This window comes from Nannospalax galili, unplaced genomic scaffold (genome assembly GCF_000622305.1).
Source record: "Nannospalax galili isolate Female #2095 unplaced genomic scaffold, S.galili_v1.0 scaffold199, whole genome shotgun sequence".
Taxonomy (NCBI): domain Eukaryota; kingdom Metazoa; phylum Chordata; class Mammalia; order Rodentia; family Spalacidae; genus Nannospalax; species Nannospalax galili.
Genome location: NW_008343559.1, coordinates 1,498,144 through 1,520,743, shown reverse-complemented (window position 1 = coordinate 1,520,743; position 22,600 = coordinate 1,498,144). Strand labels below are relative to the sequence as shown.

Genomic DNA, 22,600 nt, shown 5'->3' with positions numbered 1-22,600 from the left:
GAGAATGGCCTAGTGACCCTTGTGTGTCTGATGCCCTGCTTCAGGTATGACTTGCCGGTCAACCTCTTTGCAGCTATGTCCTGCTCCTTGCTCCTCTCCAACACACGTTAATCATTTTAAAGCAGCCCAAAGCTATGCAAAAAAGCAAGTGTGTTTTAAAGGAGCTTCCAAAAAGGAAAACAATTATGTATTATATCTCGTTTTTATTATATTTTTATTTTATGTGCATGAGTGTTATACCTACATACTTGTAAGTGCACCCATGTTGTGCAGTACCCATGGAGGACAGAAGGCATTGGATCCCCTGGAACTGGAATTACAGATGATTAAGTCACCATGTGGGTGCTGGGAACCGAACCTGAGTCCTCTACAAGAGCTAGTGCTCTTAGTTGCTGAGCCATCTCTCCAGCTCCCATTATTATTATTTTTGAGCCAGAGTCTCACTATGTAGCCTGGTTGGCTTGCAACATGCCATGCAGACCATGATGGCCTTGAACTCACAGAGACCTGCCTGCCTCTGCCTCCTGAGTGCTGGGATTAAAGGCCTGCACCTTAAAGGGTGCCATCATACTTGGCTGTTTTATTTTTGAGACAGTATTTAACTCAGGCTGGCTTCAAACTTGTTGCCATCTTGCTTCAGCCTCCCAAGGGCTGGGATTTACAGGGATGGACCATCATTCCCAGCCATAGTTTGTGATGTAAGATTGAGAAGGCTCTGTGTTCTACAGAGACAGAGAAGGCTACAAGGTCCACAGCCTAGGGCCCTCTAAGAAAGCTGGCACAGTTGTGATACCAGACCTACTTCCTCAGAAGCCTCTCCGACCCCAAGATCTTTGTATATGTGCATGTGTGCATGGTTCATGTACACATGTGCATGCACGGAGGCCAGAGCAGAGAATCAGGTGTCCTTCTCTATTCCTTTCCACCTGTTCCTTTGAGGCAGGGTCTCATTAACTTGGAGTTCATGCTTCCTGGTTAGGCTGGCAGCCAGGAAGCCCCAGCAATCTTTCTGTCTGTATTTCCTCAGTGTTGGGGTTACAGGTGTGCTGTCACACCTGTGTGTGGGTGCTAGGATCCAACTGCTCCTCATGCTTGTGCAGCAAGAGCCATCTCTCCAGTCCCAGTAATTCTTCATCAGTTTTGAGCCAGCTCAAATACACCACCCCAGAAACTAAGTGGGCTTTTCTTAATGCCAAGAGAAAAAAATCTTGATAAACTCAAAAGTTTAAAAAAATTTTTTATGTGTATGAGTGTTTTGCCTGAATGTATGTAAGTGCACCCATGACAGGCAATACCCATGGAGGTCAGAAGAGGGCGTCAGATCCCCTGGAACTGGAGTTACAAACAGTTGTTAGCTGCCATACAGTTGCTGGGAATGGAACCCTAGTTCCCTGCAAGAGCAGCCAGTGCCCTTAACTGCTGCGCTAGCTCTCCAGTCCCTAAAAATTCTCTTTTATGTATTTTCCTCACACCTGTGATCCTGTGTCCACTTCTTTGAAACTGGATACTGGTAGACCAGAGTGAGTAAGTTTAAAAAAAAAGCCCTGGAAGCTGCTGAGCAGTGTATTTGTCAGCTTTCTGTGGACTTGTCTGCTTGTGGCTTTATGCCACTTGGTACAATATACATTTTGCTGGTATAACTGTTCTGTGTCACACGATGAAATGAGGAACAGGATTCTTCAGCCCAGAGACAAAAGGGCCAGGCACCCCTTTGTCTAAACAGCTGTTCCACCAAGAACTGGCCCTGGGCCTCCGACCTGAACAATGTTTAGACTTTCATTTCACAATTCCTAGGAGCTACATAGGCAGGTGCCATAATTTACACAGAAGAGGGAGGAGGAGCACAGAGACGTCATTGTTTTGAGACAGGGTCTTAGAATGTAGTCCAGATTAGTTTTAAACTCTAAATCTTCCTGCCTGTGATCCAAGTGTGGGGATTACAGGTATGTGCCACCATGCCCAGCTCAGACAGATGTAGTGGAAATAGGCACAGAAATCAAACTATCTGACCAAGCTTGTTCCTCTGCCACCTTGGTGTAAGCAGTTTTACCATGCCTGGGTGATGGATGCTTCCAGAATACAGCCAGATCTGATGTAGAGAGCCTGCTTGGGAAACGGTGAAAAAACGGAAAAAGGAAGCTGGAAATGGACTTTGAAAGACCATCAGCGTTTAAGTGGATACCTAAGGGTGCTTTTTCTGTTGAGAGCAGTACAGCAGGTCTGTGCTAAGGCACCAGCCCTGGGGGCACTGACTCTAGGTTACCTGCCTCTGAAGCTGACCTCCTGGGGATGGTCTTTTCTGTTTTACCAGCATCACAACCCGTCTTACCACAGGGATGACCAGGTTGGGAGAGACTAAAGAAGGATGCAGCACACGGTTTTTAAATAACTTTATAATTTCCTGATGGATTTAGTTTGTGAATAAAAAAGAAAAAAAATGAACAAAGTGTTTACAATAATTATCAAGGCAAAGTTGAACAGAACACAATGTCTTTGTAATGCCATTATCAGGCCAGCAATTCAACTCCAGCAACTGCATGCAGGTGCACAGTTGAAGGCAGCGGCTGCATCTGCTTCACACAAACCATCAGGTGGCCACCAGTTACCTAAAGGGACTCAAGCTACGGGAAGCCAGTGCCCAGTATTCCTGGGCTCCCCACTGAAGTGCAACATGCCTCTTCTGAAATGGGGGGCGGGGCATCAGAGTAAAGCCTGAGTCCCCATCCTGGTTAGCCCACTGCATGGCAGGTTTCTGATCTGCACTCTGCAGCTGGCCTGATGGGTGGCATGCAGCCCTGGCAGGCCTAGCTGCTTTAGAGGATGGATGCAACACTGGTGTGGTAGGGAGGAGGGGCTGGGCGCTCACTGTGGAACGGGGTGGACCTCTTCGCTTCAGCCTGGCTCACTTCCTTTCCTGACTCTGAGATCTCTGGGGATTAGGGGTTCTGGATTTAAAAAGCTTCAAGGGCCAGAATCTGGGATCTGAAGCTAGATGGAGCCAAGCTCTGAGGACTATCCACTCCACCTGGACTGTGGGCTCCAGGCAGCCAGGCTGCCCTGCTGAATGGTCATGATGAGATAGCACCAAGTGGACAGGAAGAGGTCCTGTGGTCTGCCAAGAAGGGGCTCCAGAGGGAGGCCCAGCTTGCTACACAGTACTAGGCACACTAGGCACGGACCAACATGAGGGTGAGGATGGTTCTGGGGTCACCAACTTTGAGACCTCTACCCAGGGGTCCTGAGGACATACAGGTAAATCCCGACACAATGGTCTCTGAGCCCGCTTCTCATTTCTCCACATGGCTGTTGGCAGGAAGTCACCTGCTTGGAGTGTGGCCTCTGTTTCCCATGGGGGAGCCTGGCTACCACCCCACCAACCTGGAAGGGGAGGGAGCTAGGCTGCCCATAGCTTGAATTCCTTTGTTAACATGATATTTATGGGTTTGTATTTTAAAAACACAGCTCTTTAGTTTTTCAGTTCTACAACTACTTTTTAATATTTTAATATTCTCAACAATGGACACAATGTAACTGTCCCAGTTCTCTGAACCACACAGACAATGCCAACAAGCAGAGAGGCAAAAGAGGAGGTGGGATGGGACAGATGCCCACACCCCTAGGCCAACCCCTAAAATCACTTCTCCCCCAAAAGAGGCAGGAGGAGAAATACCTACAATAGGGTCACAGCACTTGCCAAACACAGTGGGAAGAATCAAGAGACACTTGGTTACAATTTTGACACTAAAAAGTTTGGAAACAGTTTTTTGTTTAAAAAGAATAAAGACAGCCATTTTGTTCAGAAGGACCCTTAGGTAATGCACATTTTCTTCTTGCCTAAATATTCTTAGTTCACAAGGGAAACTTCCAAAAAATTTTTTAGAACATTTCTTGGACCAGTTCCAGTCACCTCCTCAAAATTCAGAGACTGGCAGTGATGGCGTGTGCCTGGCATCCAGGCTTTGCAGACAGCAGGCTTGTGGCTCAGGCTTGCCTTTCCTGCCCCCCTCTCCACAGCTCTGGACTCCACAGTTAGGTGAAGCTGGGAAGGCAGACATGAAAGTTACTGATATTGCTGACACAGTCCGCTGGAACTGAGAAAGGCCTGAGTGTCACATTCTATGCAGCAACGTATCCTTGCTTTGCCCCTTCCTCAAAGCCCCTGAAGGGTAGCCGGCAGCTATACTTCAGTCAAACAAGAGGGCACAATGCCAAAGCCAATCCCAGTATCAAGAGGGGGAGGGTGGGCCATTATGTTCTTTCTAGGAATGCAGCCACAGCATGACTCGCAGCGCTGATGGTGGTCTGGGTTCAGTCTGGTTTCCCAGGATTCGCAAAAGCCATTGGTGAGGAAGAGGCATGCTTAGGTGTTGTGAAAGGTATAAGGATAAAGGGTGACATGAGCTAGGGGACTTCCTATTTCCCAGAATGCTAAAGCCTACTTGTTGTCTCCATCTCTTTGCCAATCCCCATTCAGATATGTTGTTGGCTACTCATGAGGACCTGGGACAGAGGTCTGCTGATATGCAGAGCTCATACACTTCTTTAGCCAGGAGCCCCAGGTTGGATTTCTCTTTTCTTACTGTCTTCTTCATGATGACCTTTACTTGGGGTCGAGATCTTTAGGTGCTGAGGGTTAAGAGGCTTGCCAATGGAATGGAAGGTCATGGGGCTGATCCTAGTAGCCTGTAGTTAGTTTTCAGGGCCAGATGTCTTCAGGAGCAGTGGTGTGGCCTTGCTAAACCATGAATACATGAAGATGGTTATGGACTGACACGTCCCAAGGTAATGGCAGTTGTACATTTAGTAAATATTGCTCAGTGAACGATGCAAAGATCCTCTCAGTGTTGGACACCATATTAACTTTGCCCCTACGACGAAGGCACGCCATGCTCATGGTTCAACTTTAGTTTAACAGCCCCAGAATCATTTGAGTTGCCAGATCACTACCCAAGGATTCCCTGCTGTGGTTCACAGAAACCAGATGACTTTCCCAGTCACTTCCCCAATAAGCATATGTCCTAGAGGGCTCCTGCAGCCTCTAGGAAGACCTGACAGGGCAAGGCAGAATGAAGAGAAGGAAGGTGGTAGAGGGCCATATGCCAAGCTAGCAAGACTGGCAGTAGCACCTCTGATAGCACCAAGTGTGTGCACTGAGGGAGGCTTGCCTGCTCCTGTGAGCTTGGACCCTCCTGCTTTCCACCACAGCCTGTGAAGCTTCAACTAGGCTGTGGGCCCTTATGTTATGGAAATTACGTAGGATTCTAACTTTCCTACATTGGAGCTTTCTTCAGGATTGATGGATGGGACAATAAATAAGTAGAATTTACATAACTGACCAGCCATGACCATCATTTCTGGCTTCACTCCATATTCCCGCAAGCCAGGCTGGGATCTCACTGAGAGCTTTATCAGTAGAGCCCATTCACACCCTCATAAGGAATACTCCCCAGCATCTCATACAAGGAAGGAACATTTTATGTCAGGATGAAGGAAGGTGGGGATGTGACTAAGTTCATGTGAGTTGTGGCTGCTGCATGAGGTCCTGGGCTGGGGTTGTAAGGAATTTACAGACAGCATTACATTCTGAGGGTATAACTGGGGAGACAGAAGGAAATGCAAGACCAAACTCCAACAACCTCACCAGAAGAAGGGAGTGTCAGGGGTGTCTGATACAGGGAGTCAAGGACTAGATGTGTGTTGCATCGTCTATTTTTTTTGGTGCCTGATTATTTATGGTAGCCATTGTCTATGCTTGGGGGAAAAATGTCCTGCAAAAGTCTAGACTCTCAACTGGATTTGTATCTTTCTGATTTTAAGATCGTGCTACCTGAAGTCCATAAGGTGCATGCAGATGTGTTAAGTCATGAGTAGCCATGAATGGATATTCATAGTCTCCTAAACAGAACAGTGTTTCAGGAAAACAATACTGATGGCAAAGATACTAAACCACCAAAAGGGATCTTGTAGGCAAAGAGGTGGTTCACCCCACAAGCTCACTAATTCCACTATAGTGAGAAACAAGGAACGCTAGTTTGGGAAGGACGCTTCTAGGAATGATATCAACTGTTATGATGGAAGGATGAAGGCTATGCTTTTTACTGCTATGATTCAACTAAGCATGTCTCAGAGGGCCTACCACAACCCACCCTACCAGAGACTTTTTCAAGAATGGGTACCTATCACATTGCAGGCATTTCATGTTCTCTGAATGAATGAATGAATGAATGTGGGGAGGAATGTGTGTGAGATAAGACAAACTCACTTGGGTCAAAAGAAACTTCATGCCATGGCATGAGGCTGTGGCTCTGAGAATGCCTGTCAAGAGTCAGGCTGAGGAGGTGGGAAGTAGATCATACACTCTAGCAAGCCTTGTTCTGCAGCAGCCTGGGGCAGAGTGGTGGGAGTGGTCAGCATTGTACGAGATGTTCAGAGGAACCAGCTGGCCTCAAGAGACACTATTTTCTCTTGAGGAGCAGCGCTCCAAATTATGATGACAGGGCCCCAGGTGTTAAACCCTCTTCTCTTTCAGTCAGACATTTAACCTAACAACGAAGTGTGGTCAGGTCAAAGGTCTTCAACAAGAGCGAGCACAGTGAGAGCTATGCACGTTATCCTCCTGTCAACTGAGAGCAATGCAGGTAAGACGTCCAGGAGTCACACAAGGGTGAGTGCAAAGCTGCCGCAAGGCCGGCCTGCACCCCTGTTCAAGACACCAAGCAGGAATAAGGGCGGTGCAAGCAGGAACGCTTCTCTCCTTCCTGATCTCCTCCTTCTTCCTCCTCCTCTATGTTTTTTCTTTTTTTGAGTTTTTTTGTTTACCCTCTGAGGAGAAAGTACTTGTGATATTAGAGCAATGAGCTCTTAGGTCTCCAGTGAGGATTCTCCCAACGCACTGAACTCTGAGTGGGCTCTAGATGGGGCTGTCCTTCTGACAGTTCAGTGGGCTCCAGGCTTCTTGTCCCTGGAGGGGCAGAGTGTCAGCCTCCCAGCTCCTTTGCTGCTGATGACGTGAGGGTATTTCTTCATGGAGATCAAGGAAGTTTGTACAGAGAGAACATTCAAAGCAGAACGCAGAGTAAGATGTGGGACAAGGCAAATGGGCTGAATGGCGCTCTGGGTGAGTGACAAGCTAGAGTTCGCAGAGTTTGGCGTGGAGATGGTTCAGATGCCTGTTCCTTGGGTGCTCCCTTTTGGCTTCCTGGCCACCTCTCTTTTGGACTGCTAGGCTGCCACTCCCCATGGAGCAAGTCAGGATGACTCTTCCAGGGCATTGACAACTTGCTCAAGGATGTCGGGGCAGTGGTCAGCTATCTGCTGAAGGATGGTGTTGGCAAACTCCTGCAGCTCGGCATTGTCCCGTTCACCTTTCTCCAGCTCATTCTGAAGCTGAAAGGGAGAGGAGAAGTGAGTTCAGGCACAATCCAGCCAAGCCTATTTGAATTAAGAATGGTGACTCATCCGAACAGAAATGACAGAAAGAGGCACTTTCTAGGTGAGGTCTCCCTGCATCAAAATTAACAACCAGAAAAAGTACAGAAGCATCCAGAATCTCTTTAAGGAAGTAAGGCCCAAAGAAAGCAGTGATGAGTCCAGGGCCCTACGCCATCAAGGTGCAGTGCTGACTTCAACTGCGCCCTTACTCTAGGTGGAATGCTTCATGTCGTTTCCTAAACTGTGGGGTGCTTCTGCTTAAGGGAAGTTTCCCTTTGCTGCATGCTGCTGTGTCAGAATGCCCTGTCTCCAGCCTGCTTTGAAAGCTAAGATTATTTTGACAAATATCACAGCCTATTGCGGGGGAGTGAACATATTCCCAAATTTCCATTGTTTTCAATACCCCACTTGACATATCCCTAAACACTTTAATCAACCATTACTGAATGTCTACAGTATGTGAGGTACTGTTGTTATTAAGTGGAGAAGATCACCCAGAAAACGTAGATTAATAGCAGAGACCAAGTTTTAAGTATACAGTTGTTAGAAGCTAGGTGCTCTGACCTAAGAATGAGCTTGATGTTTCTTAAAATGTTGTAGTAAGGGAGAGACTAACACCATTCTGCTAACTGTTGTCCTTGACCAGGAAATTCAAGAGCCACATTTAGGCCATGGTAGTTCTTAGTGCATCTTCAAAGTCTGCTGTGTCACACAAACACGAATCTTTCAGATGGGAGGAGCTGAGAGACCAGGCACTTGTAAAGGGGCCCACAGGAAGCGGCCAGCCTGGGATGCTTGGGAAGAAGCAGAACTGAGGAATCGGCAGAGAGGGGGCTGTGTGATTGCTTCCTACCTGCGGCCTCCCCAGGAACAGGGGACAGAGTCTGGACAACTCTGGCTTAAGCTCTGAGCCAAGTGGTTCTACCTCACCCTCTGTAAGTCACTAATTTATTTCTCATGACATTTTTTCTGTTCTAATTTGGCTTCTGTTAAGCAAATAATCATAGCTTACTAAAGGATACATTTTCTTCAGTGACACCCTCCCAATTTAAAAAGTACTACACATGTACTATTGGAAAAGGAAGACATTGGAATTGGCTGGATGTACTAATGCAGGAGGATTCTAAGTTTGAGGCCAGCCTGGGCTCAAGGGAGCTCCTGCCACAAACTCTTACATAGGTAGGACTATAGTTAACTAGCAAAATCACTTTTTAAAAAAAAACATCACTTAGCCAGGTGTGGTGGTGCATGCCTTTAATCCCAGCACTTGGGAGGCAGAGGCAGGCGGATCTCTGTGAGTTCAAGGCCAGCCTGGTCTACATAGTGAGTTCCAGGACAGCTGAGGCTACAGGGAGACCTTGTCTCAAAAAGACCAAAAGACAAAACAAAACAAAAAAACCAAAACAAAAAAAAATCACTTAGAGATAATCGCTGCCATAGTTTGATTCTTATAAAACAAAATGACAATAATATTACTTAGGTTGTTTGTAAACTAATCAATTTTCACTTGTAAGTATACTATACTGTCCAAATCAACCCCCAAAAGCTGTTCTGGAATTTGGTTAATTGACTATAAAATGCATTCTTATGTGTAAATATAAGAGCTAAGAAAAAGAAATTTGCCTTCAGTGGTGTGGGGGATGGACTCTAGAGTATGGCGTCTGTTAGGCAAGCATTGTATCACTGAGCCAAATCCCTAGCCCCATACTGTAAAATGGCACTAACAGAAGAGTGTTACATTGGTGACATTCTGTCGAGTGGACTTTGTATCAGTTTTCTCTTTTTGCTGTGACAAAATACCTGACATAATGTAAAGGGAGGAATTATTTATTCTAGCTCATGGTTTTAGAGGTTTAATCCATTATCACTTGGCCCCATGCTCTTGGGCAGAAAGAACATCATGGTGGAGGAGGAGGACAGAGCAGGAAGATGAGGGTGGAGGAGCACGGGGCAGAGCAGGAAGATGAGGGGGAGGAGCACCGGGCAGAGCAGGAAGATGAGGGGGAGGAGCACCGGGCAGAGCAGGAAGATGAGGGGGAGGAGCATGGGGCAGAGCAGGTTCTTCTCTTCTTGGCAGATGTAAAAAAAGGCCAGAAAAGAACGAGCCAGGGGTAACAGGCCAGCAAGGACCCGCCCTCAGGTGACAATACTTCCTCCAATCATGTCCCACCTTCTAAACTTTCTATAACCTCCCAAAATAGTGCTACAAACTAAGGACCAAGTATTCAAAACATGAGCCTGTGGAATACATTTTGGATTTAAACCACAGAGGACTTCAGAAAACATTTGAAATCAATGATTTACATTAGGTTAACTGGGCATTTGTGGTTGGGTTCATGCTCATGTATGCATAAACAAACTGGTTAAAGATCTAAATTTAAAAATTATACTGTGAAATTATAGATTCAGAGGTATATTTTTGTGATCGTGGCTGAAGTAGGTACGGACAAGGACTTTTTAATTTATATTTCACAAGTCATAAAGGGAAAAAAGGGCAAATTTGAGTATGTAGAAATTCGATATGTCTATGTGGAGAGACAGAAAAGATAAAATATAAGTGTTGTCTTCGAAAGCATTTATAACAAGCCACAAAACAAAAAGGCAAAGGACTGATATCAGTATATTATGAAACAGTACTGTAAATCTAAAAGACCAAGAACAAAAGGATAATAGGCAGAGGCTATAAACAAAAATCTCACAGAAAAAAATATAAATGTACTTTTTATGTACAGAAAAAAAGTACATAAAAGACATTTACATCATAAGTAATTTAAAAAATACAAACTGGGGACTGGAGAGATGGCATAGTGGTTAAGAGCACTTGTTGCTATTCCTGAGGACCTGAGTTCAATTCCCAGCAACCATGTCAGGTAGTTCACAACCACCTGTAACTCCAGTTCCTGGGAGAGCTGATGCCTCTGGCCTCCATGGGCACCTGCACTTACATATACCCATACATAGACACACAATTAAAAGTAAAAATAAATTCTTAAAAAACAAAACCAAATTGGGCTGGTGAGATAGTTTAGTGGGTGACTGCCACCAAGTCTGATCCCCGAGACTCACACAGTAGAAGCAGAGAACTGACTCCTGCAAGTTGTCCTCTGACCTACACATGCACACTGTGGCTCATGCATAGCCCCCTCCAAATAAATAAATAAATAAATGCAATTTTAAAAATTAAAAAAGATACAAATTTAACAAGACAGGTATGTCCCTGTCACATTGGCAAATGTTTTATAGCCTGACAACCAGTGCTGGTCACAGGTTGGGCAAGTCCTCACTCTCCAGCAGTCATCTATGGGAATACAATTGCTGAGTGTCTGGGTCTCATGGATAAAGATCAACTGCACACAACCTTTGAATAGGGAATAGGTGATTCCGATGTTAAGGATATGTTGTATATAATTTAAGAATGAATGCACAAGGATGTTTACTAGGGCCATTTTTTTTTTTTTTTTTTGAGTGCTGGGGTTATAGGTATCTGGACACTATGCCTGGTTGTACTAAGGTAATTTGTAACAGTAAAAATTTATTAACAAACTCTGTGTCCAACAAGATGATACAGATACTTACAATTTAGGGTCCTAAAGAGAATATGAAATTTTCTGGGTCTGGTGGTACATGCCTTTAATCCCAGCACTTGGGAGGCAGAGGCAGGTGGATCTCTATGAGATCAAGGCCAGCCTGGTCTATATAATGAGTTCTAGGTCAGCTGGGGTTACAGGAAGACCCTGTTTCAAAAACAAACAAACAAACAAACAAACAAACAAAACAAAACAAAAAAACCAACCAACCAACCAAGAAAACATAAAACTAAAAACTAAAATATATGAAGGAAAAATACAAAATTATTAACAGTAGTGCTATGGCATTGCCCCATGTGGCACAAGGTTGGTTTCCAGGGTAGCACTGTTGGGAGTTGGCAGGACCTTAGGGAGACAGGACCTGGTGTGACTCTTTAGGTCATTTGGTGGTGTGTCCCTGAGGGTACTGAGGAAGCCTGGCCCCTCATTATGCTCTTGCTTCTTAGCCATGTGAGAAGCAATTTGCTCTGCTATGTGCCCCCACACTGTTGCCATCCAGCACCCTCATCAGAGGTCCAAAGCAATAGGTTAACATGGTTATGGGTTGGAATCTCAAAAACCAAGGGCCAAATAAACTTCTCTTTATAAGTTAATTATTTCAGGAGTTTGTCATGGTAATAGAAAGTTAACACTAGTGGGTAGTTTGAATAGATGCAATAATTTTTAATTTTATTCTACATAATTTTCCTTGATACAATGCCACAGCAACAAATTTTTTTCAGTGAGAAATATGAATAACAGGGATGAAGAGATGGCTCAGTGGTTAAGAGTGCTTTCTGTTCTAGCAGAGGACCTGAGTTCGGTTCTCAACACCCACATGGCAGCTTTCAACCGCCTGTAACTCCAGCTCCAAGGGATTGGATGCCCTCTTCTGACCTCTGCAAATACCCCACACACATTTGCATATAACCACACATAGCCACACATGCAAACACATAAAATAAATAAATCTTTTTCTTAAAAAAGGAATGTATAATATAAATATCCCTCAAAAGTGCAATTCTGATATTGTAAGACCCTGAGAAGGGACAAAAAAAGTATAAAAATGTTCAAAAAGTGCAACAGACTGGCTAAAGGAATAACATTTTGATGCATTTTGAATTATTTAAAGCCATACTATATGCAGTATGTAAAAACATCTTGCTGAGTGAAAGAAACTAGTCACCAAAAATACTGTATAATTTCCTTTCCATATATGGGGACAAATTTAATGTCAGAAAGTAGACAAATGGTTTCCTGGAACACGATGTGAGAGAGCATCGAGAGTGAACGTGGACAGGTACAGGTTTCTTTGTGGGTGATGAAAATGTTTGAAAATATCATCGTAGTGATAGATGCATGATTCAGACCATGAAAAGCTATTGAACTATATACCTGAAATGGGCAATTTATATGCTATGCCAATTTTATCTCAATAAAACTGTAAAAAGTTGACTGTGCAGTAAATATCCACACAAAAATGCTACTGGCCTTCAGCTGAGCACAAAGAAGAGAAGAAAAAGTCCACAAAGAAAGTGGTAGGTAGGTCAGAAGTGTCCATACCTGTGAGAGACTGGGCTACACAGCAAGGCCTTGTCTTAAAGAAAGTGGCAGCTGACAACAGAGGGCAGAAAAAAGGTCAAGTGGAAAACAGAATGAGCTAAAGGCAGGAGCAGGAAATGGACGTCCTTCAGTTGAGGAATGTGGTACTGACTGGATCTGGACAGAACAACACAGTGCTTTGAGAGTGACAAAAGACCCTGGGCTGGCTTGCCACAGGCACAGGCCTCAGAAGACTCCCTTCCATCACATGGTTTCTGCAGAGCCACACCTAAGGGCCCTGTGTTCCATTTCAGACACCTCATTACCAGAAAAATGGAGACAAACTGGACTAAGTTCAAAGAAAAATGGCTGGCATGATTAAGAAGCTGAAAGGATCATTTTATGAGGCAGAATTAGAACAGCTAAATATACAGACCTCAACTGAGCAAAAACTAAGGTGAAGGAATATGATTAATGTCCACATGTCAGGAGATGTAAACAAGGGGTAGAGAGGCTCACCAGGGAAGTACTAGTGTAGATTCTCAGGCTGCTCTTTCCAAGACCCAGTGGGTGTTTTGCTTGGGAAAAGGTGTTTAAAACCAAGGGGTCAGAGGGATCCGCAAGCTTCAGAAGGCTAAGAAGGAAGTGCATTTTTTCCCTCCAGACTGAAATGTGAAGCTTTAGTCACTGTTGAAGTCAAAGGACTATAGTAAAAGTGCAAAAGAGTTCCTGAGCTGGATTAGCATCTCAGTATTTAAAAAATATTTCATTAACGTGTGTGTCCCATGTTAAAAATGAATTCGTACTGTTTTGGAATGCAGGGGTACTATGGGCATGCTGGGAAGGGAGTATCCTAGCTGTCAAATGGAACCTCCCAGACCTTCCTGAGGATGTTCCTGTCACCTTCTGTCCTCTTCCTGCTACCTACAACCCCTCACATCTTTCCCACCTTCCTCATCTTTCCCACACTTCCCATGCTGAACAGAAGAGAACTTGTCAAAGGGTACAACCATGAAGAATATGGAATTTAATGAAAATGCTTCCTATATCATACTTACATGAATTAATTTTATATATATATTTTTAATTTTATGTATATGAGTGTATTGCCTGCATGTATGTGAGTGCACCCGTGTCGTACAGTGCCAAGGACGTCAGAAGAGGGCTTCAGATTCCCCTGGAACCGGAGTTAGGACAGTTGTTAGCTGCCATGTGGGTACTGGGAACTGAACCCGGGTCCTCTGCAAGAGCAGTCAGTACTCTTAACCACTGAGCCATCTCTCCAGCCCCATGAATTTTTAAATTAATGCTATAAAAACAAACTTAGAAGATATGAGATTGAGTAATCAAAAACCATTTTCCATTTGTTATAAATTTGGGTTTGGAATGCACCCTAAAAGCCCATGTGTAGAGGGCATGGTCCCAAATGGGGGTGCTACTGGGGAGGTGGAGGAACCTTTAAGAGGTGGGATATCTTAGGTCACTGGGGAGGAGGTGTGTCCTTGAAGGGGATTGTGGAACTTGGGTGGATTCTTTTTTTCTTTTTATATTTTAGTGATGAAATGAGTTTTTCTGTACCATGTGCTCTTGTTATAACCTTACTATAGACTCAGAAGCAACTGGGTCAACTGACCATGGTCTGAAACCTCCGAAATGGGAGCTACAATACACCTTTTCTCTTTATAAGCTGATTATCTCAGATATTTATTACAGTAATGGAAAGTTAACAGACACATTCTCCATTTTATGATATGGCAGGTTAACTCCCTTATTGAAAAACTACAGGAAAAATACTATTTTCTTGGGGCTGGAGACCTCTTGCAGAGGACCCAGGTTGATTCCCAGCACCCACATGGCAGCTAACAACCATCTGTAACTTCAGTTCCAGGGACTCCGACACCTTCTTCTGACCTCCACAGGTATTGCACAACATGGGTGCACTTACATACAGGCAGGCAATATACTCATACACATAAAATAAAAAAAGTATATCATACATATATAAGAAAAATACTATTTTCTTGTTTAGAATCTGGAGAATGTCATAATTTATAGGCAGCATGTAAGTTCCCATGACTCTAGATAAAAAGATATAATTTTCTTTGTACATATTAAAATCTTTGCATCTAAAGACAACCAAATACCTAACATTACTCTTGGAACAGGATGATTTTGCTTAACTGCAAAAAGCTAGTTTGTTCCCATGAATCAGTTAGCCATTTCTGTAACTTAAACATGAAGTTCTATATCTCAGCACCTTACTTTCCTCCATACATAAAAATATCTATTGAAAAATGTTCTGTCAGTCCCTTGGAGACTACAAATTTTGCAAGAGCTGGGTGTGGGTATGCCTGGGGTCTCAGCTACACTACTTGGAGACCAAGGCTGGAGGCTCACTTGGGCCTGCAGGGGAGGGGGGGTCAAGACCAGCCTGGATAACACAGTGAGACCTTGGCTGTGTGTGTGTGTGTGTGTGTGTGTTTCTGTTTGTAATGTGTTTTTTGTGTAGTATATATGCATGTCATATATATGTATGCATGTATATAGATGAGTGAGACTGTGGCTCTCAAAAGAAAAGATTTTGTGGAAGAGCTTCTTTCCACTAAACTGAAATCTAACTTGAGACACAGAAGGCAGGCACAGCTAGAAACTGGATATGGAGGCATCTATTTCCAGTAGATAAAATATAAATATGCTCTGATACAAGGAAACAGGATTTCAAAATGCAGATTAAGATGACAGGAGAGTGGCAAGTCTGACTGTTTAAAGCACTCTGTATGTGGGATCTGGTACCACCAGAGGCAAAGGGCACAGTGCCCAAATGGTGCAGTCCTGTTTACATCTGGGGAAATTGTTACTAAGGTAACACCAGACACAAAATACCCCACCTCAAAATGACTCCACAATGCTCCTTGTTCTTTCTGTTCTGAGCTTTTGAGCTGCCCCTTCACATCTTTGTCCTTTAAATGAACTGTGCTTCCAATCTCTCTTCTTCCCAGTCTGAGGACATTGGAATATTTCCTATCCTGAAAAGACCTTTGGAAATGGTATCTTTCTTAAGCTGCTTGCAGCTTTTCACCATCAAACTTTTCATAAAAGGACTCTATTCCCTCCTTAATAATAACTAGGAATGAAATGTTTGCTATTTCTCAGAAATTACATTCTTGAAAGGTTATTGAAACTTCTATATTAAAAACAATAAATGTGCCAGGCGTGGTGGTGCATGCCTTTAATCCCAGCACTTGGGAGGCAGAGGCAGGCGGATCTCTGTGAGTTCAAGGCCAGCCTGGTCTACATAGTGAGTTCCAGGACAGCTGGGGCTACAGGGAGGCCCTGTCTCAAAAAGACCAAAAATAAAATAAAATAAAATAAAAACAATAAATGTTATTTACAAAAGTAAAAAAAAAAAGTCTTAAATGGAAGGCTATAATATGATCAAGAATTGATATCAATTAATTCTGCTCCAATCCAATGGAATCCAAATAAAATCCTTGGCAGCTGGGTGTATAAATTGACAACCTGATTCCAGAATGTAAGTGGAAATGCAAAGAGCCACGGATAGTCAAATCAGTTCTGAAGAACGAAGTGTAAGATATTTTCTTGAAGAGGGTTACTATGAAGCTACAGTCATTAACATGATGCTACTGGTGTTAAGAATGACAGAGAGAACAATAGAGTAAAAAAAAAATCCAGAAAAAAAACACCTATACAAATAGCATCACTTGACTTATGACAAAGGTGGCGCATGTGCAGTGCAGAAGGGCTGGACTTTCTGATACATGGAGGGCTATGTGAAAGTGCTACCCTCTGAGGCCCCTGTTCTTCCGTTCTCTTCTGCTTGGGTAATCTCATCTACCTTTAGCTTTAAAAAGGGTCAAACTGAGCATGGTAGAGTGCACTTGCAATCCTAGCACATGGGAGTCTGAGGAAGGATTGTGAGTTTGAGAGCAGGCTGGTCTGGTCTACATAGCAGGACACTGTCTCAAAAAGAAGTATAGGTATTGTGATCCCAGCACTCAGGAGGCAGAAGCAGGTGAACCTCTGTAAGACAGAGGCCAGCCTGGTCTCCACAGTGAACATAAAAAGGATAATAATAACAGAAACTAGTCATGTATTTATCTTGGGCAAAAGTTATTCTAACTGCTTTAGTGCATTAGCATATTTAACATACATTTTTCCTATTCACCTCTAAGCATGACTTTTTTTTTTTTTTTTGTCCTTTTGAGACAGGGTCACCCTATAGTCCTGGCTGACCCTGGTACTCTCTGTAATATAGACTAGGTTCGCCTTGATCTCACAGAGATCCACCCTCCTCTGCCTCCCCATTGCTGGGATTAAAGAGGTACACCACCACACCTGGTTACCTCCGAGCATAATTTAATTAATTCTTGCTATTAGAAAGAGTTTGTTTCTAGTTTTCACTACCACAAATGCCCATCTGTTGATTTTTCTGTACACAATTCTCCCTGTATCTGATTTCTTAAAATTCCTATATCAAAGAGGTATATGTTTTTTGAAGTTTGTGACATGTAGCCAAAGTGTTTTAGAAAAGAACAATTTTTCAGCCCACACAAAACAAATAAAGGAGCCCATTTCCAAATCCTCACAGTGTTAGGAAATCAAACAAATGGTCATCAACCTCTCCACTCCAACCTTTCCAACATGACAGACTTTCACTTGGCAGTTCTTTGTTGTTCTTTTCATTAGTAGCAAAGCTAAAAGTTGAGGTCTATCACTTAAAAATGTACTTACTGTCTCTTCTGAGAAGTTCCTATTAATGTCTTTGCAGACTGTGTTCCTTTTGATTTAGTGCTTTTGTTCTGACTTCTGGTCACAACCCCAACATAAACTCTTACAGTCTAGCATTTTCATTTGTTGCAACAGTTTAAGAATCACTTCTGACGTAAGAGTAATCTTCCTAGAGCAGGCTGAAATAGGCATGCTTCTCTTCTACCACCTTAAATGATTCCCTCCCTATGAAACAGAGCTGACACTCTGGCATGGGCAGCCACTGTTCCCACTGCCTCTCCTGGCACATACTTCCCATTCCTTGCCTGGCTTTTGTTCTGTGATTCTTTCCCACTCAAGTGTGGACAATCTACCCTCCGGCACATCTTTCTTCCACATCCCTCATGGCTTAGCTCAGGTGCCCCTTTTCTTGTGAAGTATTCCCAAGTCAGCAGTGACTACTGCCGCAGGGCTTGTTTTGTCTTCTGTTTTGAGTGGCTCTATGTTAACTCCTCAATTCTGTAACCTCTGGAGGAATTCTGTTTTATATATGAAAGCTATCTAGCAAAATACCTGCAAATAGCAGACAATTTAAAAATGGCCAGTGAGTACAATTACAGGAATAGATACTGATCCTTTTTGAAGACATTTGATTTTCTTTTTTCTCTGGTACTGGGACTGAGTCCAGGCCCTTGTATACTCTGGGTAAGTGCTCTTCCATTTAGCTGCATCCCTGAAGAGCTTTGAAAGATCAATCTGATGAGTTGGGAGTATGACTCAGTTAGTAGTAGAGTGTTTGTCTCATGTGTATAAGGCCCTGGGTTCCAACACCACAAAAACAAAGCAATGAAATCATAATAATACAACCCTCCACCCCCCACCAATGATACAGGCCTGTGGCAGTCAGTAAAGCACATAAACGACAACTGGGGCACTATTTTGCTCAGCGTTGCCCAAAGATGGAATATAGGTCAAGGATAGGACATGAAAGTGGCCTTTGACAAGAATTCCCTAGCTTTTCTCTGCAGAATTCTGCTACAGTGCATTCTGCTCTTAGTAGCTAGCTGCTTCAGTCACGCTAAAACTCAGAGTAGTGCTGTGATTTCTAGAGGGACTGGAGCTAAGAGTCACAAACACAGTAGCAAGTCCATCTAAATGCTGAGGTGACAAACAAAGGCAGGGGGCAGCACAGTGACCTGTCTTTAGCAAAGAGTTGTTAGTGAAGGAATGAACAGAGGGGGCTCAGAGATGATGTTCTATAACCTTCTACCAAACACAGGTGCTGTTGGGATGGGTTGGATGCAGGGAAGCACCCAGCCCCTTACTGCTTTTATTGGTGGGTAACTCAGAACAGGGATGGAATGATACGAAACATAATCAGGCTGCATGGAGAACACACAGAGAGCTGGCTGCCCCAGGACATCTCCTGCTCCATGCAGGTCATGTCTAAAAGAACAGGACCCATATCACTCCACATTCAATATATTACAGAGTTACTAGAGATCAAATGTAAGAAATGCCTGTAAAATTATTTTGATATGTTTGTTTTTATGTGTATGAGTGCTTTGCCTGCATGTATCTAAGTGTACCATATGCACACAATGCTCACAGAGGCCAGAAGAGGGCATCAAATCTCCTGAAACTAGAATTAGAGATAGTTGTTAGCTGCCATGTGGGTGGCTGGGAACTGAACCCAGGTTCTCTACAAGAGCAGCCAGTGCTCTTAACTGTTAAGCCATCTCTCCAGCCCAAATATAAGAATTCTTAAAAGAGAAAAAACCTGAGTATTCTGTAGACTTAGCCTCATTTCAAGGTAAACTGCTCTCTATGAGATGGAAAAAGAAATGACTATGAAAGGTCTCTAGATAAATTCATTTATGACTGGCATGACTCAGTTTAAGTTTTTTTGCAGATGGGTTGGTTGTAGGCAGAAATTATACAGAAATGCCTAGTTTGGTTTAAACAGACAAGAGTCTGAACTTGAGGTTTTTTAACAGCTAGCTCCCGACATAGGCTCTGAGGTCTGAGATATAAAACTGGCATGAGGTTGGTACCCTGGGGGTGATGGGTCAAGTAGAAATGGTCTCTGTCTTGGTCAGGTTTACTCTACAGCCCATAAGCCAAATCATCAGCTGCTTGGGAGATATGGAGACACAAAACAAGCTTCCCAGTTTCAATTTTCAAATATATAGAATAAACTGAAATGCATTTTGCCACTTTGCCACTTTGAACAGAACATAAAGGATGCCTGGTTGGAGAGATCCAAGAGCATGGAGTAATGTCTCATCTAGGTAGCTGTTTTTCTATAGGCATTTGTCACTGTTTTTACTCAGTAGAATCTGCTAACGTTGGTGACAAAGATAACTAAAGTTGGTCTTGAAAATTTTGTTATATGTCCCCACAGCTTAAAAACAACTTCAGAGCCAGCAAGATGGCTCGGTGGGTAAAGGTGCTTACTGTTAACCTGAAGACCTGAGTTTGATCCTCAGGACCCACATGGTAGAAGGGGTGAAATGACTCCTCTAAGTTGTCTTCTGAGCTCTACATGTGAGCTATGACATGCCTTTGGGGACATGAAAATACATACATACATACATACACACACACACACACACACATATATATAATAAACAAATGCAAAATTAAAAAAAAAAAAAAACCACCAAAAACCCATGACTCCAAAGTTCTCTTTCTCCTTCTCCTCTCTCTTGCTGCCCATGTTCAGGGCCTGAAGAATTCAATGTCAGGTAAGGTTTTTGTTGCTCAGGCCAAAAGTAAATTAAGATGTTACTGCTTTGGGGGCTGGAGAGATGGTTCAGCAGTTAACTGGGTGCTCTTGCAGAGGACCTCAGTTTCAATCCCAGCATCCACATGGTAGCTAACAAACATGCAGGCAGTACACTCATACACATAAACAAAAAAAATTTTTTTTAAAAGATGCTACTGCAGGACTGTTGCACTCATGAAGTCATAGCACAAGATTGAGTCAGTCAACATTCCAGCATGGAGTGTGAAGGGGTATATGAGGTCCTACCCCTAACTGAGGAGCTATGGACAGGCAATGGCATCTCGGGGAGGGGGAGAATCAGTTTCTTTAAGGGTGTGGCTCCAGGTAGGACTCAGTGGATGCTCCAGTGAATGGGCTCACTTTCAGAAGTATATGGACAGCACAAATTGGAGTTGATATTATTAAATGTTTTAAAAAGGGGAGGAGCCTGGAGAGGTGGCACAGTGGTTAAGAGCACTGGCTGCTCTTGTACAGGACCTGGGTTTGGTCCCTAGCTACCGACATGGTGACTAACAAATGGCTGTAACTCCAGTTCCAGGGGAATTTGATGCTCTCTCTGGCCTGTTTGGGCACTGTATGCACAGGGTACACTCACATACATGCAGGGAAAACACTCATATGCATAAAATAAAAATACACAATGTTGTAGGAGTGGGGAAGTAGTGTGTGGATCTGGGAGGAATTAGGCAGAGGATTTGGGGAGGGTGAATATGATAAAAATACATTGTATGAAATTTTCAAAGAAAATAAAAACATTTATTAAAAATACTTTGATGAGGTAAAAGATATTGCTCATTGATAATTCTTGAATAAAATGGCATAATAAAAACAAAAATTTAGCTCACTTAGGCTTGAATGTCCACCAAGTCCCACTGCAAGGCAGAATGGTACTCCCAGCATCTCCTCAAAGTTCATGCATTGATGTAAAGGAAATTCTGCCTTCCCTTCCCTCATAAGAGAAGCACCAGGGTGGGAGGGTACCCCAAGTACTTTATGCCTCAAAGTTTGAAAATCATATAATTCTAGTATTATCTCCAATATTTCATTCCTGGCCCAGAGCAAGTATTTATTAACCACTTACTGAATGAATGCTAGCCATGTGCCTTAAGATAGGTAGACTTCTCAATGATAGATCATCATTATTTTTATTATTAGTTTTCAATGGTTTTCAAAGCAAAACAAAAATTAAGGATCCTGGCTGTGGCTCAGTGATGGAGCACTTGCTTAGCATGCCCAAAGTTCTGGGTTATATTCTCTGCCTCTCTCTCCCCAAAAAAGTCCAAGCCTAAAACTAAACAAAGAGCTCCTTTGCTACAGCACTAGAGAAACACTGAGGCTGAGTGAAATCAAACAGCTAGGCTCTCCAGTGGCTCTTTTGTTCTTTCAGACAGGATGTTACTAAAGAGCCCATGCTGGCCTTAGGCTTTCAATCTTCCTGCCTCTGCCTCCCAAATGCTGGGATTATCATCACGCCTGGCTTTCGAGGCGCCTCCTAAATATAAAGGTCATTTTGTTTTATCATGCTGTTAGCATTTCCTGTCCCTCCCGACCCCCAGCCAGGCAAACATCTAATCATAGAACTATTAGGCCCACATATACTAGAGTCAAAGTATAGTAGTTCTGAAATTTCAACTCATGACCTGGAGGGAACTGGGAGAACCATCAGCTCTGATGTCTATCTCACAAGGAAGACAAAGGCCTGAAGAGGTGCAGTGGAAGGTAGGTGTTAGGTTGATGGAAGTACTTACTCTGAAACTCTGTATACATGACAGGCCAGTCTAGGGTCAGAGGTTAGACCTACTGCCTCCAAATGCATGGGCATTCTGTAGAGGCAAAGACAACTCCCTTCCTCAGAGGAAGATTCTTGAGGAAACCTGTCTTGCTAGACCCTGGGACTCAGAATTGTTTTATCATTTACTGTTGCACATCGTTCTTTTGAAGACTAGAATTTGTCATTATTTTGTGAAAGTCAACAACTGAGAGGCCAAAGAACCCAAGTAAATGTGGGCAAATGCACTAGGATCAGCGACAATCAACTCATGTTGCTGACACCCATCACTCCAAATGCATCTCATTACACAGAGCAAGAGCTAGCACCAAGCAGGAACAGTATGTACAATGATTCTGTCTTAGTTACTTTCTAATACTGTGATAAAAACACTGACCAAACCCAACTTGGGGGAGGAAAGGGTTTATTTTATTTTACGTTTCCCAGGTCATAGTTCATCACTGAGGGAAATCAGGAACTCAATGTGGAGCACAGACCATGGAGGTACGATGCTTACTGGCTTGCTCCCCTAGTCAGAGCTCAGCCTGCTTTCTTTCTTTAAAAAAAAATATTTTATTTATTATTATTTTTTAATTTTGTGTGTATGACTGCATTGCCTGCATGTATGTGAGTGCACCCATGTAATGCAATGCCACGGAGGTCAGAAGAGGGCTTCGGATTCCCCTGGAACTGTAGTTAAGGATGGTTTGTAGCCACCATGTGGATGCTGGGAATCGAACCCAGGTCCTCTGCAAGAGCAGTCAGTGCTCTTAACCG

At 43.3% G+C, this 22,600-nt stretch overlaps 1 protein-coding gene across 6 annotated transcripts in view; it reads right to left on the bottom strand.

Moving 5' to 3' along the window:
* Positions 1-2,375: 2,375 nt before the first annotated feature.
* Positions 2,376-22,600, bottom strand: part of Erc1 (ELKS/RAB6-interacting/CAST family member 1) — a 537,557-nt gene continuing 517,332 nt past the window's right edge. For 3 of the 6 annotated variants that reach the window (XM_008839745.3, XM_029566790.1, XM_029566781.1), the window contains exon 19: positions 2,376-7,386. In XM_008839745.3, the coding sequence (XP_008837967.1) occupies positions 7,249-7,386 (138 nt within the window). In that variant the 3' untranslated portion in view covers positions 2,376-7,248. The remainder of the gene's footprint in view (positions 7,387-22,600) is intronic. The other 3 variants (XM_008839744.3, XM_029566782.1, XM_029566783.1) reach the window with 1 other exon arrangement.